Source organism: Elephas maximus, chromosome 12, assembly GCF_024166365.1.
Source record: "Elephas maximus indicus isolate mEleMax1 chromosome 12, mEleMax1 primary haplotype, whole genome shotgun sequence".
NCBI lineage: Eukaryota > Metazoa > Chordata > Mammalia > Proboscidea > Elephantidae > Elephas > Elephas maximus.
Window position 1 is genome coordinate 105172207 of NC_064830.1, and position 17019 is coordinate 105189225.

Here is a 17019-nt window from a genome sequence, read left to right on the forward strand (position 1 = left end):
TTGGCTGCTGACTAAAAGGTCAGTAGTTCAAATCCACCAGCTCCTTGGAAACCCTATGTAGAGTTCTACTCTGTGCTATATGGTCGCTATGAGTTGGAACCAACTTGATGGTACACAACAACAACAACAGTAAAGAATGTTCACCTTGAGCATTGCATTCTTTGAAAGAAATATCTATGAGATCTAATTGACAACAGTAACTCAAAAACACAGAGAAGTTTAGGGGACGGAGGGTCTAAGTTAATGGGGGTGTAACGATATGGGTACAGGGAGCAAAAATGATGACACAATGAGAAGAATGTAACCAACGTTACACTGTACAAGTAGAAAATGTTGAATGGCTGTATGTTTTTGATATATTTTGCCAAAAATAAAATTTTTTAAAAATGACTGCTGCAAGACTACACTGGACCTTGCCCAATCAAAGCCTCCATGATCTCAATCAGATAGCTATGGGACTGTCGGGAGGGCACAGGGCAGCAGCCAAGGACCAAGGCTTGCCTGAGGCCTGCCCAGAGCCGCCCAGACGAAGAAAGCATTGGCAAAGTGCACTCGTCAGCACCCCTATTTTGTTGTGTTAATTTCCTCGCAAATATAAGCAAAGCCTTTTAATTAACGTAATATCAATTTCACTTTTCTCACATTTCGTTCTAATTATGGGCTGGATGTAAAGCTCACACAGCATAATTTAGAGCCCTAGAATTAACAGCTTTACAGCTTTACACACCGGAAACTGCTAAACCTGAGTGACACAGGCTCCCTGCCACCATCCTGTCACTTGTGACAGGTGTTCCCACTGCCGTCCCCGAGCCCTGGGCCAGTCACCACCTGATCAGTACCTAGTCTGTGCCGCACCCCACAAGTCAACAAGTGCCAGCTTCACAAAGGAAGACACGGAAAGAGGCAGATCTCTCTGAACAATGCATTTCTCTCTCTGGGCTTTGGTTTTCCCATATGTAAAATGGGTATAATGGTGTAAGTAGATGATTCGGTGGTAGAATTCTCACCTTCCAGGTGGTAGGCTGTGTGGATCACAACACATTATAGATACATTGCAAAGAATGGGAATTCCGGAACACTTAATTACACTCACGAGGAACCTATACGTAAATCAAGAGGTAGTCGTTCGAACAAAACGAGAGAATACTGCGTAGTCTAAAGTGAGGAAAGGTGTGTGTCAGGGTTGTATCTTTTCACCATACCTATTCAATCTGTATGCTGAGCAAATAATTCAAGAATTGGACTATACAAAGAAGAATGGGATATTAGGACTGGCGGAAGACTCATTAACAACCTGCATTATACAGACGACAAAACTTTGCCTGCTGAAGGCAAAGAGGACTTGAAGCACTACTTGATGAAGATCAAAGACCACAGCCTTCAGTATGGATTACACCTCAACATAAAAAAAAACAAAAATCGTCACAACTGGACCAATAAGCAACATCATGATGAACAAAAAAACACTGAAGCTGTCAAGGATTTCATTTTACTTGGATCTACAATCAACACCCATGGAAGCAGTAGTCAAGAAATCCAATGACACATTGCATTAGACAAATCTGCTGCAAAAGACTTCTTTAAAGTGTTAAAAAGCAAAGATGTCACTTTAAGGATGAAGGTGTGCCTGACCTAAGCCATGGTATTTTCAATCGCCTCATATGCTTGCAAAAGCTGGACAATGTATAGGGAAGACCAAACAATTGACCCTTTGAGTTATGGTGCTGGCGAAGAATGCTGAATATAGCATGGACTGCCAAAAGAACAAACCTGTCTTGGAAGAATTGCAGCCAGAATGCTCCTTGGAAGCAAGGATGACGAGACTTTGACTCACATACCTTGGACATGTTATCAGGAGGGACCAGTCCTTGCAGAAGGACATCATGCTTGGTAAAGCAGAGGGTCAGCAAAGCAGAGGAAGACCCTCAACGAGACTGACTGACACAGTAGCTGCAACAATCGTGAGGATGGTGCAGGACGGGGCAGTGTTTCGTTCTGTTGTACGCAGGGTTGCTGTGAGTCAGAAACTGACTCCGCGGCACCTAACAACAACCTAAGGGAGGAGAGCCAAGTCCAATTACCGGCCAGTGCACCACCCATCTGTCACTGGCGGTTTACATGAACAGGTTCCAGCAGACCTTTCAGACTAAGACAGACTAGGAAGAAAGGTCTGGCAACCTACTTCCAAAAATCAACCAATGAAAACCCTATGGATCACAACCATCCAATCAGCAACTGATTACGGGGATGTCACAGGACAGCTTTTTGTTCCACTGTGCATGGGGTCGCCATGAGTTGAGGGTCAACTCAAAAACAGCTAATAAGAACAATAATGTGGAATAAAGTCACACAAAACACTCGACACATATCTGAAGCTCACTAAAAACAGCAGTGTAGGGGAAACTCCGCTATATGGACGTTTACGCAAACACCATATGTAGTATTTCATCAAATGAAATAAAATATCATCAACTGTACGATGGACCATTTTATGTACTCATGGGAAAAAAAATGCTGCCAATTAAACCATGACACACCATTGATTCTAAGATGAGTCCCAATTTCAAAGATGTAAAACATGCATCTTAAAGTTGATGAAATATAGTTGTATAAGGTACTTTCAAACCATGAAATCCCTTCAAGTCAAATCTAAGTCAACCAGAACGCCAGAAGGCTTGCGCATTCTAGTTAATTGGATTTCTAGTTAGGATAGTATCTGGCTTCATTTTAATATTCACTGACAAAGTAACGTGAGTGGAGAGGGATGGCAAACCCTGGAGATTCACAATGCAAACGCCCTTCCTTCTCTCCTTCTCTCTTGCCACCACCATATTTTACTTTCTCTGGAAAGCAACTACTCTTGAAACAAGGGTGGTCAAGTGATCATTTTCTAGCCCACATCTGGGAGGCTGCCAGGGAGGCTTCTGAAAAAACTTCTGCTTTCTTGATTAAACAATAGGAGCAAATATGGCCAGTGGTGCAGTGCTTCCTACCTTGTATAAAGATGCAATGGCTGGAATTACAGCAGCCATCTTCTAACCATAAAGAAAAAATGAAGAGAAATATAACATGAGCTATGACAGCATAATACTGAACTAACACCAGCTACATTACCTCGCGACTTCTTAAATGAAAATAAGTTTAAACCATTGTTACTTGGGCTTTTTTTTACTCGTTGATGAATTAATTCCTAAATAACGTAGAGAGGGATTTTTAAAAATCAATTAAATCTACTCCCTTGCAAACTATTGGGACTGACCATGTAAACAACTCCTTTATAATAAAAGGTGGAAATGAATGAAGGCTAAAAACAGACATAAGGGCCCAGAAGAAGGGACAATTCATTTTGACAAGGTGGTCAGGGAAGGTTTCAAAGAATGAAGGGTTTCTGGAGTCCCCCCTAGGTGGTGCCAATGATCAGCTGTGCAAGTGCTCAGCTACTAACCGAAAGATTGGCGGTGCGAGTCTACACAGAGATGCCTCAGAAGAAAGGCCTGGCAATCTAGTTCCACAGCCTTGAAAATCCCATGGAGCACAGTTCTACTCCGCAACTCATGGAATCGCCACAAGTCACAATTCACTCAGTGGCAGCTGGTTGGTTGGAACTGGTCCTTGAAGAATGAATGAGATTTTAGTAAGAATGGGGCAGGGTAGGGCATTATTCATAGCCTGAGAGTTAAAAGGACCCTACAGTCTTGAAGCTCTCATTTTATAGGTGCATAAACTTCACTCCCTAGAAAAAGGGTAGGACTAGTCTGTGCTTTCTACCAGGGAGGTACAGCACCTAACAAGCCCTGCAGAGCCAAAAGCCACCCCTCAGTAAACACTAATCACACAATTAGCCATCATGTCTGAGACTAGGACAGGAGGAAGCGCTTCCAGAGCCCTGCTCCCTATTAACTGTCAGCGTGCTGTGTGTCGGTGTCTGGATGTCGCCGCCTGTAATTACAGCAGCGGTTCATTACTCATGCGTGGTAAGGCTGAGGCTCCGCCGTTAGCCATGACAGAGACATTATTAAAAAGGAAAATTCCTTTATCAGCGGCTAAGCCGATTGTCATCCACACGTCAGAACAGTCTAGAGGACTGTGAGGAGCAATCACCAAGGCAGAGGAAGGCCTTTCAACCATGGTAGTCCTGCCTTTACCGAAGGGCTGTGGGCAGGAGGAAGGAAGGAGGGAGAAGACTCAGAAAGGATACACTCAAAACTGATGGCAAAGAGGCTAGATGAACCCCTGAAACGACTGCCCTGAGACCATCTTTAAACTTTTGTCTCAGCCATCTAGTGCTGCTATAACAGAAATACCACACGTGGATGGCTTTAACAAACAAATTTATTATCTCACCTTAAAGTAAGCTTAAAGTCCAGATTAAGGGTGTCAGCTCCAGGGGAAGGCTTTCTCTGTCTGCCGGCTCTCGTGGAAGTTCCTTCCCGTCAATCCTCCCCTGAACTAAGAGCTTCTCTGCGCAGGAAGCCCAGGTCCAAAGGACACACCTTGCTCCTGGTGCATCTTTCTTGGTAGTAGGAGGTCCCCCTCTCTGCTAGCTTCCCTTTCCTTTTATCTCTTGAGAGATAAAAGGTGGTACAGGCCACACTCCCGGAAACTACCTTTACCTTGGATCAGGGAGGTGACTTGGGTAAGGGTGATGTTACAATCCCACCCTAATCATCTTTAACATAAAATTACAATCACAAAATGGAGGACAACCACAGAATACCGGGAATCAGGGCCTAACCAAGTTGATACACACATTTTTGGGGGGACATAATTCAATCTATGACAAGCTTAAACCAAAAATATAAGTCATCTTAAAACCAAAACAACAGCTTAGCTCAATTAGTAAAAAAGGTCTGCCTTGAGCATTGTGCTCTTTTAAGAACTATCCATATGGGATCAACTTGACAACAGCAACTTGAAAGTTTAGACGGGAAGCTTATGGGGCAGTGGTGGGGGAAAAACACTTCATGGTAGAGAACACCTCAGAAAAAGAGGGTGAGAATGGCCGCACAACTGAAAGAATGTAATCCATAACACTGAACTGGACACTCAGAAATGGTTGAGTTGCTGTATGTGTTGCTGGGTACATTCTCAAAGACAACAAAATAAATACAATTTAGGGAAAAAAGGTCTCGGCTAGAAGTACACATTTGAAAATCATCAGCATAAGTAATAATGTCAGAGGAGGGATGAGGTACTGGAGTGTGATTAATTAATGCCCATTAATTTATTTGCTTTTGTAAAAAAAAAAAAAAGTCAAGAAAAATCAGTGTAGAGATTGAGTTTTACGAAAGTTACGTGCCACAAATACAGGACTTTTCAAGCAAACGACTTTGAGAAATCTATATAAATAGCAAATACTAGGAAATGTAGAGAAATTTTTAGGGATATATGTTCCCAAAGTGGTATATAATTATACCTTGTCCCTTCCTTCCAACTTGTTATTATGATAAAATTTAGAAGAAAAAAAAAAAAACGGATAGCAAATAAAAACAAACGTTGCCATCAAGTTAATTCCAACTCATGGCAACCCCACGTGCTACAGAATAAAACTTTTCTATAGGGTTTTCTTGGCCGTAATCTTAACAGAAGCAGATCGCCAGGCCTTTCTTCCTCGGTGTTGCTGGGTGGGTTTGAACCATCGATCTTTAATTTAGTAGTCGAGCACAAACCGTTTGCACCACCCAAACTAAACACCTGTTGCTCTTGAGTGGATTCTGACTGATAGCAACCCTACAGGATAGAGCAGAACTGCCCCCTAAAGGGTTCCGAAGGCTGTAATCTTTATCCAAGAGATTGCCCCACTTTTCTCTCACGTTTCACTACCCAGGGACCTTAAAATTGATAGCAGTGCTGATAAAATGGAAATGGCACGGGGGACCGAGGGGGTTCTCTGCTTTTTTTTGAATATTTCATGGATTGCTTACAGTTGTTTTCTATTCAGAAAATAAATAAATATAACTCCATGAGCCCGAGGGGAACACTGATGCTTCGGTGGTAGAATTCTCGTCCCCCCAGGCTCCACTCCCCCCCAGTACACCTCATATAACTCCATGAGCCCGAGGGGAACACTGATGCTTCGGTGGTAGAATTCTCGTCCCCCCAGGCTCCACTCCCCCCCAGTACACCTCATATAACTCCATGAGCCCGAGGGGAACACTGATGCTTCGGTGGTAGAATTCTCGTCCCCCCAGGTTCCACTCCCCACCAGTACACCTCATGTACAGCCGTCACCCGTTTGTCAGTGGAGGCTTTTGTGCTGCTATGATGCTGAACAGGTTTCAGGAGAGCTTCTAGACAGACTAGGAAGAAAGGCCTGGCAATCTACTTCTGAAAATCAGCCAATGAAAATCCTGTGGATCACAATGGCCCAATTCCATTGCACGTGGGTCGCCATGAGTCAGGGACCAACTTGTGGCAGCTAACCACAACATGAGCCAAAGGACCCCAGGGAGCTGGTTGGCCCTGGTTAAAACCGGGGATGAGAACTTCATCTCTGCGTCCCCGACTCCTGGTCTGGACCGGCGTCATCTGAGTCCTCCCCTCTGCCTTGGGCTCCTGGGGGCTCTTATTTTTCCATCCCATTTTTCACTGACCGAAGCATCAGGTCTTGTGCTTAAATCCAGTACTCACTAACTAAAGCATCTCTCATGGACGTGGCACTGAGAGCGAGCCTTCCATCTTACTTGTTCTCCTTTATCAACACAACAGTGTGGTGAGACCTACGGCCTTACCCCCTCTGACCAAGAGGGAAACTGAGGTCCTGGAGGTATCTGAGTTGCCCATCTACCAGTGGAAGCTTGTGTGTTGCTATGATGCTGAACAGTTTGAGCAGGGTGTCCAGACTAAAAAAAAGGGACTAGGAAGAAGGGCCTGGTGATCTACTTCCAAAAATCAGCCATTGAAAACTCTAAAGATCCCAGCGGTCGAATCCGCAACCCATCACAGGGATGGTGCAGGACCGGGCAGCGTTTCATTCTGTTGTGCTGGGGTCACCATGAGTTGGAGCTGACTCCAGGGCAGCTAACGATGACAAGGATTCAAAGCTCGTCTCATCTTAGGTTGCTTCTTAATTTGACTCAGGCCTTGGCCTACCCATGCCCGTTCCTGCTGTCACTCTTAGCTCTAATAACTGAATTTTCTTCCTGTCCAGAAAGGCCACTCCCAATTTGGCAACAGCAAAGGTCAGACAGGGGGCTGGATTTCTGCCTCTAGCAGGCAGGCAGCAGCTGCCCCAGCTGGCAGGGTGCCTGTCACACACACTGGCCAACACGGGTGTGCCTGATCTGAGGGCTCTCCAAACACGGGGCTCCCCATTTCTCCAGAAGGGCCAGCTGCATTCAGATGCTATCGGCCACTGGAAGTTAAGGAGTGAGCCTCTCTTCTGCACCCAGGCCCTGGCCCCACTGACCAAGCCTTCCACACAGCCCAGCAGAGTGTCCTTGGAGAGCACAGGAAGGCTTACCGTGCTCTGGCTTCCTTCTGACACTCTGCAGTGACAGATTTTAATGTGATCATTGGCCCTCATCCCCTGTCTCCTTCCCACAGGACAGCCTGGTACCATTCAGCATCTGTAGCCATTAGGGGTATGTCTATCTCCCTGCAGGAAAAGGGAAAGAGCATCAGGGCCGCTCTGGGCTCCCAGAAAGATGTGCTTTCAAAACGCCGCCTTTGGTGATTCCTCAAAAAGTTAAACATAGAACTACCATGTGACCCAGATATTCCCCTCTTAGGTATATACCCAAGAGACCTGAAAGCAGCAACGGCAACACACATGTACTCCAGTGTTCACTGCGGCACTATTTACAACAGCCCAAAGGTAGAAACAACCCAAGTGTCTATCGACAGATGAATGGATACACAAAATGTGATACATCCATGCGATGGAATATCAGCCTCAAAGGGAAATGAACTCCTGATGCACGCCACTACAGGGATGACCCCTGAAAACACCACACTGAGCGAAATGTCAGTTGCAAAAGGACAAATACTGTACAATCTCACTTGCATAAAATAAGCAAACACATGTTGTTGTTCTTAGGTGCCGTCGAGTCTATTTCAACTCATAGTGACCCCAAATGACAGAGCAGAACTGCCCCATAAGGCTTCCTAGGCTGTAATCCTTACGAAAGCAGATGGCCACATCTTTCTGCAACGGAGATGCTGGGTAAGCTCGAATAACAAGCCTTTCAGTTAGTCACCGAGCACTTAACCATTGTGCCACCAGGGCTCTTCAAGAAAATATAGTAACCAAAAATCATTGCCTTTGAATCGATTCCAACTCATAGCGACCCTACAGGACAGCGCAGAACTGCCCCATAAGGTTTCCAAGGAGCAGATGGTGGGTTCAAACTGCCAACCTTTTGGTTAGCAGCTAAGCTCTTAACCACTGCACCATCAGGGTGCCAAAAAAAAAAAAAATACAGAAACCAAAAATTATTAGTGGTTACCAGAAGTGGGAGGGAGGGGGAAAGGGGAAGGTTTTCCCTAGGGGGCTGTGAGTTTATGTTAATGGTGGTGGGATAATCTGGAAAAGGACTGCAAGAATGGTAGCACAACACAAAGAATCGAATCAATGTCACTGAATTGTACATTACAAACTGTTGAGCTGGCGCATGTTTAGTTATGTGTATTTTCATCACAATAAAAAAAAATGCCACCCCTCTCTCTGACCCTACCTTGGAGGCCTGTGAGCAAATCTCCACCTCAGCCCTTCTGTGCCAACTCACCTCCCCTGCTCACTGAGCGTGCGTGTGGGTCAGGCTGCCGGGCTGCACTTGGTTTATTTAAGAACAGTTTGTTTTCTGCAGCTCCGTTTGCCTGTGTGGCTTGGGGGCAGGACGGAGATAGGTAATTCTAACTTCTCTTCATTCCCACAAAGATTTTCAATTTGTTCAAACAACCCTACTTCTATTGAATATCCTTCTGAAATCTAAATGTGGAACCTAACCTGAATCAATTGTATTTCCTCTCACCACCCTAGGCTTACTGGGTGGAGCTCGGACGTGCACCCTTCCAAGTCACTATAAAGGGGCTCTCACAAGGGGCAGGGTCACCAGCTAGAGATTGGGGCTTGCGCAGGGCCAGGAAACACCACACCACTCCGCCATCTTGGCCCCTACCCATTAGAAGGTGTCAGACTGGGTAAAAACCTCCACAGAGGTTCAAGTCCACCCAGAGGAGTCTCAAAAGAAAGAGATCACCCAGAGGTGATCTATTTCCAAAAAAATCAGCCACTGAAAACTCTATGGAGCACATTTCTACTCTGACACACATGGAGTCGTCATGAGTTGGAATTGACACGATGGCAGCTGGTTTGTTATTAATCTTGGCTCTGCCCCTCACTGGCCGAGCCACCCTATCTAAATCACCCAACACCTCCGTTTCTCACCTTTTACATCTCTAAAATGGGAAACATAAATAACTTCTTCAGAACATGACGGAAAGCCAAAAGTCACGTACAGAGTTACATGGGGAATTCTGACAAGAAATCTATCTCAAAGTCCATTTCCTTAATGCTGGCAAAAAACCATCATGCGACCATTTTAAAACAATATCTAAACATAGTATTATTTTCTTCCACATAAATTTTTAGATTTTCCAAATTATCTACAATAAATCTGAATTAATTTTATCTAACAAAAAATATATATCAAACCACATTCATTTTACAAAATCACGCATTTAAAGAAAATATACTGAGGCTTGCTGGTCCCTAACCTGGAGGAATGCTTAACTTCCAAGCTCCTCAGAAGGATCTAGTCCCCTTCAGTCAGGAGGGTGAAGGCCCAGAGTGGCCTCAAGATGGCGCAGGCAAGATGGCTTCCTCACACTAGGTGTCCTCAGCTAAGTCCTCCCAGCCCTTCCTCCCACCACATCCGCCCAACCCAGGCTTTACAGTCTGGTTTTCTGGAGCTTATTTCCACTCTGGCTGTCATTTACCTCTTAAAGCCAGCTCCCATCCAATTAACCAACCAATAAACTTTAAATGCCCACATTGTGGGCAAGGTGCTATGTCAGATGCTGAGGGATGGAGGTGGTATTAAAAAAAAGTCCAAAATATGATTCCAGACATTAAGACAACTACAGTCCAATTCTGGACTCAAAAGATAAACCCATGGAGACCACAAGGTCTCCAGCACCTCAGAGCAGAATGAGCTCAGACTGTGTGGCCTGGCTCAACCACCCCACCCCCAGAGTTGACCTTGAGCCCAGCCTTAAAAGTAGACACAATGCAGAGAGGAAGAAGAAAAGAGAGAGCAGACCAGGACAACTAAAAGCAAAACCCAGTTGTCATTGAGTTGACTCCGACTCAAGACAATCCCATGTGTGCCAAGTACAGCCGTGCTCCACAGGGTTTTCATGGCTGTGACCTATCAGAAACAGATCACCAATCACCAGGCCTTTGTTCTGAGGTGCCTCTGGATGGGTTCAAACCGCCAACTAAACTTTTTGGTTAAGCAGCCAAGTGCTTAAACAGTTAGTAGCCCTGCTAGGGCTGAAATGTGGTAGCTAAAAAACCTATGGTAAACGCAAGCAGGTTCAGCAAGCAGGGCAGCCTGGCTGGAGGAGGGAGAATGTACTGGGCCAGAGTGAGAACATGGGAAAGGGCGTTGGGACTGGCTGTGCGGGCCCCAGTTGCTGGCCTCCATGCTTGACCGTGATTCTTAGGGGACAGGAAGCCACTGGAAAGTGTTGAGCCCTTTGGATGCGCTGATTTTCACTCGGATAACTTGATCCATTGTATGTTCAGGGGAATGGAGTGATGAGTGAACACAGGTAGGAATGCCGCTAAAAGGTTACTGCCATAACAACTGAAACGTCCACCAACAGAAGAACGGATAAACAAAATGTAGTATATTCATACAATGGAATATCTGTTGCTGTTGTTGTTGTTGTTAGCTGCTGCCGAGCTAGCCCCCAATTCATGTCGACCCCGTGTGTTACAGAGTAGAACCGTTCCACAGGGTTTTCTTGGCTGTAATTTTTATGGAAGCAGTTCACCAGGCCTTCTTCCACAGAGCCAGCAGGTAGGTTTGAACTGCCAGCCTTTAGGTTAGCAGCCAACTTCAAACTGCTTGTGCCACCAGAGCTCCTTAGAGAAATATTACTCAGTCATAAAGAGAAATGAAGTGCTGATACATGCTACTACACGGATGAATCTAGAAAACATGACTGTGAGTGAAATAAGTCAGCCACAAAAGGACAAATACTGTATGATGCCACATATATGAAATAAGCAAATACACAGAAACTAAAGAGCATTAGTGGTTACCAGGGTTGGGAGTGCGGAGGGAAGGGGGAGTTACTGTTTGGAGGCACTGAGGTTATGCTGTGGGAGAAGATGTGGCAGTCTGCTTCCACCGGGATTTACAGCCTTGGAGGCCCTAGGGGGTCAATGAGTCCGATTTGACTCGATGGCACTGGGTTTGGTTGGTTTTGGAGGTTATGTTAATGGTGACGGAATGATTCAGAAAATGATAGTGATAATGGTCGCCAACATGGAGAGTATAATCAATGTCATGGGACTGTACCTCTAAAAGCTGTTGAGTTGGTGAATGTTTTTAATGTATATTTGTCCCATGATTTTTAAAACAGGAAAAAAAGGTTACTGCTGAAACCAGCTCAGAGGAGGAAACATGGGCCGGGGCAGAGGGTCCACGTGGGAGCCTGGTAGAAAAAATGGAAGAAAAGATGCAAGACAGACCCTGTAGGGGTAAAAATTCCTCTTTGTGTGCCATCAATGAATGGAAGACTCATTACCAGAACCAAGCATGGGCAAAGGATGGAAGGCTGGGGGCAGAGGGAACAAGGACAGAGAGAGGGTAGAGAGAGGGAGGGTCTTTTCCTTTTCAGAACTTTCCCCGCTCTTTTCCTGCAGGCTGCATGTCACTACAAATTACACTCGGCAGCCAGGACGATAACATCTGCGCAGAACCAGCCTGAATCCCTGGCTGGCCCAGGAAAACTCTTACCTGGTCTTCCTGCCAGCAACTCCTCAGAGCTGCAGGACAACTCTGCCTGTCCACCCTACAGCTCCCAACCCAACAGCCCCAAGTATGAGACAGCCCCACCCGCAGGGAACTGCCGGAATGGCCGAAGAACACCGAGAAACAAGACAGAGCCCCAGCCCACAGAAGCAATCTCTGGGCTTTTCAGAAGTTCCCCATCCCTTCTGACCAACAACTTTGTTTCAAGGGGTTTTCTGCACTGGCTTTGCTTGCTGTAGGATCACGGTACCTGGCCACAAGCTGGTTAAAGCTGCAACTTTTGGGGCCTCGCCCCAGACCTAGGGAGTCAGAGACTCAGGGTGGGGCCCAGAAGTATGTGTTTAACAAGCCTTCCAGGCGATTCTACACAAACTAAAGACTAAGAAAGGCTGGTGCAGTGGGTAAGCACCGCCATGCCGGCGTCAGAAGGCCCAGCTCTAACCTTCCCTAACCACGGGACTGCGAGCATGTTCCTTCAGGGTAACAGCACCTACCTCACATCAAAAAAAAGTAACAGCCGATGAGTCGATTCTGACTCACGGAGACCTCATGTGTTAGAGTAGAACTGATCCATGGGGTTTTCTTGGCTGTAACGTCAATAGAAACTAGAACAACAATCTTTAGGGAAGCACATTGCCAGGCCTTTCTTCTGTGGTGCCACTGGGTGGGTTTGAACCGCCAACCTTTAGGTTAGCAGCCAAGTGCAAATCGATTGCTCCACCCAGGGATCTTCCCCACCTCACAGGGCTGTTGTAAACTGTATGAGTTAACACATGTCTGGCACTTAGTAAACACTACGTTTTTGTTGTTAGCTGCTTTCAAGTCTGCCCAAGACTCACTGCAACCTCACGCGTTACAGCACAGAACTGTTCCATACGGTTTTCTTGGCTGTAATCTTTACGGAAGCAGTTTGCCAGGCCTTTCTTCTGTAGAGCTGCTGGGTGGGTTCGAACCACAAACCTTTAAGTCAGCAGCCGATCCCAAACCACGTGCACTACCAGGGCTTCTCGTTATTAACGGGAGAGCTGGGGGGTGCAATCATATTACATTTAATTTTCCTAACTGAAATTAACACTAAAATGGCCTTGTCTCCCTGAGTGCAGCCTAGCAGTGGGGGAACCCAATGACCCTTGCACTCTCTCTTTGGGGTCCTATGGGTAAATCTATAGCAGGTATCTGTGCAGGATAAAAAGGCTCGCCCCACAAGCTTCTTATTCCTGCAGAAATGAACTGTAGGTTTTTGCTTCACTTTGTGCCTCAGTTTCTAGACCTTCAGGAGAACAGCCTCAGCATGACTCCTGAGAGAGACACTGTGTGCAAGGGGTCAGAGGACCACAGTTTCCTGCTACAGATGCAGATTCAAGTCCAAGGCCACCCATGGACACGTGTCCAATGGCATCCAGATGACCCGGGTGTCCTTTCAGGAGGCACTCAGTACATCTGACCACCACCCACCAGGAATTACCCAGAAAGGACCATCAGAGAGAGGGAAGAGAATGGTCTGGCTGTTGTCCCCCTCCCTGTCCTGGGCCAGTCTCACTGTCTAACTGCCATGAAGGCAGTGGGGTCCATTCCTCCTAAAAAGAACACAAGGCAGTTTGAAAGCTGTATCTGCAGCTCCATGTATCAATTTTTTCCATCAAACTTAATGTTGTTGTTAGTTGCCATGGCAACTATAAGACAGTAGACAGAGGTTTCTGGCTTCTTGTCAAGACCACAGGGTCTGCAGTCAACCAGACATGAGTTTCTGACTGCAGACTTAACTAGCAGCAGGTGCCTGGCAACTTAGTTAACCTCTCCAAATCTTATTTGCTTATTTCTAATTTGGGGCTGAGAAGCCCTGGTAGCACAATGGTTAAGCACTGACTCCCAGCCAAAAGGCTGGCAGTTTGAACCCAACCAGCCACTCTGGGGGAGAAAGACCTGGGGAATCTGCTCCCATAAAGATTACAGCCTAGAAAACTCTATGAGGCAACTGTACTCCGTCACATGGGGTCGCTGTGAATCAGATCAAATCAACAGCACCTAACAACAAGGAGGGGCTAGAATGGAATCTACCTGGAATGATGTGAACAATGAGATAGCGCACTCGTACCAACTTTGCACGGTGCCTGGTATAGTACAAGAATCACACTAATTATGATTATCATGATTTTTATTATGACTGTCTGTAGTTCTGGAACTACTGTGTGAGATTAAGTAAGAAGCACAGGAAGGGACGAGGCAGCCTGTCTCCGAGTGCTGCATCTGTTGCAGATAGCTACCACGTGGACCCTGGAGAGCTGCGGACTCCAGCAGCTAACACTCACTCTGACCTTGGGGACAGTGAGTGTCCAATGACCCATGAGTCCCCGGACCAGGTCTAAATGTGGCACAGAAAAAAGTGTCCCCCTTCTCCTGAAGCACAGAGGAGGACATTTTAGATGGGGCAGACTCTCACAATTGCCACTAATAGGATGCTCCACTCCGCTTTGCTACACGCTATAAAAACCTGCTTCCCAGCCCACGACGAACTTTAACAATCGCCCCACGGCAGCTCCGGGGGAGAAACCACTTCGGGCGAGAAACCGGGTGTGTTTTTCATAGCAACCTCACCAAGGCGGCGGGAAGGGAGGAGTTCTAATTATCAGCTGTGCAGCCTGCCTCATCCAGCGATAACACAGTCACCTAACTTACTACCTGAGCGCATTAGCTCCACGACCTGGGGCCCTGAATTTGCCTGCAGGCTTTTAAAGCCCCTTCATCCCCCATTCCCTGTCTGTCCAAACACTGCGCGATAGAAGCTATTTCCTCCCTCGACCCCCGCCCGCGCTCCGGTCCCATTTCTGCGCTGGAGCTGGAGTCTCGAGAAACGATTTCGTGAACCGCACGCGGAGCCGGAGGCAACTGTACTGACACGTTTCCACCATGCAACCAAACTTACAGCTGGGGCACAGAAACGCAGCAGACAGTTCTTTCTAGGAGCCCCGGCCTCCTGACCGACGCCGGTCAGAGAGAGGAAGAAGGAGCGCACGGAAGGCTCCAGGCGCCAGCGCCGTGCTGTCCCTCCGCGCCCCGCCGGCTCTCGGGCACTGGGCGCAGGACTCCCGGCTTACGCCGTTCCCGGCCGGCCCGCGCGAGCCCGGTGGGCGTCGACGCGCGTCCTTACCATTCAGCTGCCGGTACACGATGTCCTCGAGCAGCGAGAGGCGCTTCAGGACAGCATCCTGGATGGGGCTGGCGCTGTGCGCGCTGAGGTTGGCCGCCTCAGCGCGCGGCCGGATCTCGTGGAAGGCGTCCCCGCTGCGCACCGCGATGGGCCGGCACTTGGCCAGGAAGAGCACGAAGCCGGCCACCGCGATCAAGTTCAACACCAGCAGCACTTTGACTCTTCTCAGTGAAGCCATCAAACACTCCCGGCCGGCCCTCGCCCCGGACCCGCGCCCCTCGAGCTCCTGCGAGGCGCGGGGCAGCCAGGGGACGTGCGAACCTCACGCTCCGGCCGGCCGGCGAGGACAGCGGCTGCCCGGGCCCGGTGCGCGGGAGGCGGAGACGGCTAGAAAGACGGGGCGGTCGGAGGAGGGCGGAATCGCTCACATGGGAGCCCCCAGTCCGCAGAAACGCTCTCGAAATGCCTCCTTGGTCTCCAGCGCCCGGCCCCTTCTAGGCGCCTCCGCTTCTCAGCCAAAGGCCGGGGCCGGGGGTCCCTTCCCTTGCCCAGCGAGCGGCTCGCCTCTGGGCTGGTAAGCGGGGCTACGGTCTCAGCGGAAGCCCGGGTCCGGCGAGGGGCTGCCCAGGAGCCGCGGCGGGCGCGTCGCGCAGGTGCCGGGTTAGGGCTTACAGCCCGCCTGCGGGGGACCGCGCTGTGCCTCGGGCCGCACTGCCAGCACCGTGGCCCGCAGGCGGCTGTCGCGGCGTGCAGCCCGCGCTCTTCAGCCTAGGACCTGCTCTCCGGGGCGAGCGCCTTTGTTCCGTTCACCGACCCGCTCCATCACGCCGGGCCAAGCGAAAGCCCGCGCTCAGCGCCCGCATCTTCGCATCTCCGCAGTCACGCTCAAGTCTCAATTACTCTCCAAAGTGGGGGCAGCAGCAGGGGGCGGGCGGAGGGGTAGAGCGCGACGTCCTCTCCGCCTCTCGCGCCTGGGGACACCCCACCCCGCCGCCAAACTCACCAGCGCGCTCAGAGCCGCCGGCCCCGGACACGTTCCAAGTCCCAACCCCACGTAGCGAGTCTGCGGGGCCTGCCCGGCACACTGGCCTGTCCCCGAGCTGGCGCGTCCGGAGGCCGGCCGGAAGGAGGAGTCGGACCTCAAAAGTCACAGCAGTTCTCTACCCCCTCCACCAACGTCGCGGGGAGCGCGGCAGGGAGGGACGCGCGCCGGCGCACCCTCCGTTTGCCAGTACCGGCAGCGCAGCTCATCCCGCTCCCTCAGGAGCCAAACGCCCAGTCTCCGAATAGGCGAACGCAGTGATCCCGCCGCTGCGGCACCGAAAGCCCGCACGGCCCAAGGCACTGAGAGCCCGTAGGGGACGCGCAGGTGGCGGCGGAGGGCGGGGCGCGGCCCGAGGGGACCGGCTGCAGCGCCGGCTCCTCCCCCGCCGCCCTTGGCCACCCCTCTCCCCGCGCCGCCGCCGCCCGCAGGCTGTCGGGCGCACACCTCCCCTGCGCGCCGGCTCGTGCGCGCGCACCCGGAAAGGGCGGGGGCGGCTGGCGAGTAGTGGCCGGGAGGGCTGGGGGCAGTCACGGCATGTTGGAAGCTGCCGGGGCTGGAGGGACCCTTAGGTTCTCAGCACTCCCTGAGCGGGCGGGCGTGTTTGTTCCATCCTGGTTGGCGATGAAGACATCCCTTCTGTTTGCTCGCAGCTCCGCTTTGCATGGCCGTGAATGGCTACAGGGAAAATCTGGCCTGGAAACTCGGATTCTGTTACTTTCGGAACAATTCTGAGCGGCAGCGGGCTGCGTGGGTTCTATCCGGGTGAAAATACTGCCCATCCAGGTCACTGTTTATGCGCCCACCCACACCTCTCTACGCATGTTGTTATAAGAGGGAGG

General features: G+C 49.3%; 1 protein-coding gene across 1 annotated transcript in view; it reads right to left on the reverse strand.

Annotated features, from left to right (window-relative positions):
* GALNT17 (polypeptide N-acetylgalactosaminyltransferase 17) overlaps positions 1 to 16782 on the reverse strand; it is a 542269-nt gene extending 525487 nt beyond the window's left edge. The window contains exon 1 of the mRNA XM_049904713.1: positions 15136 to 16782. Coding sequence (XP_049760670.1) covers positions 15136 to 15373 — 238 coding nt within the window. The 5' untranslated portion in view covers positions 15374 to 16782. The remainder of the gene's footprint in view (positions 1 to 15135) is intronic.
* Between the last annotated feature and the right edge of the window lie 237 nt (positions 16783 to 17019).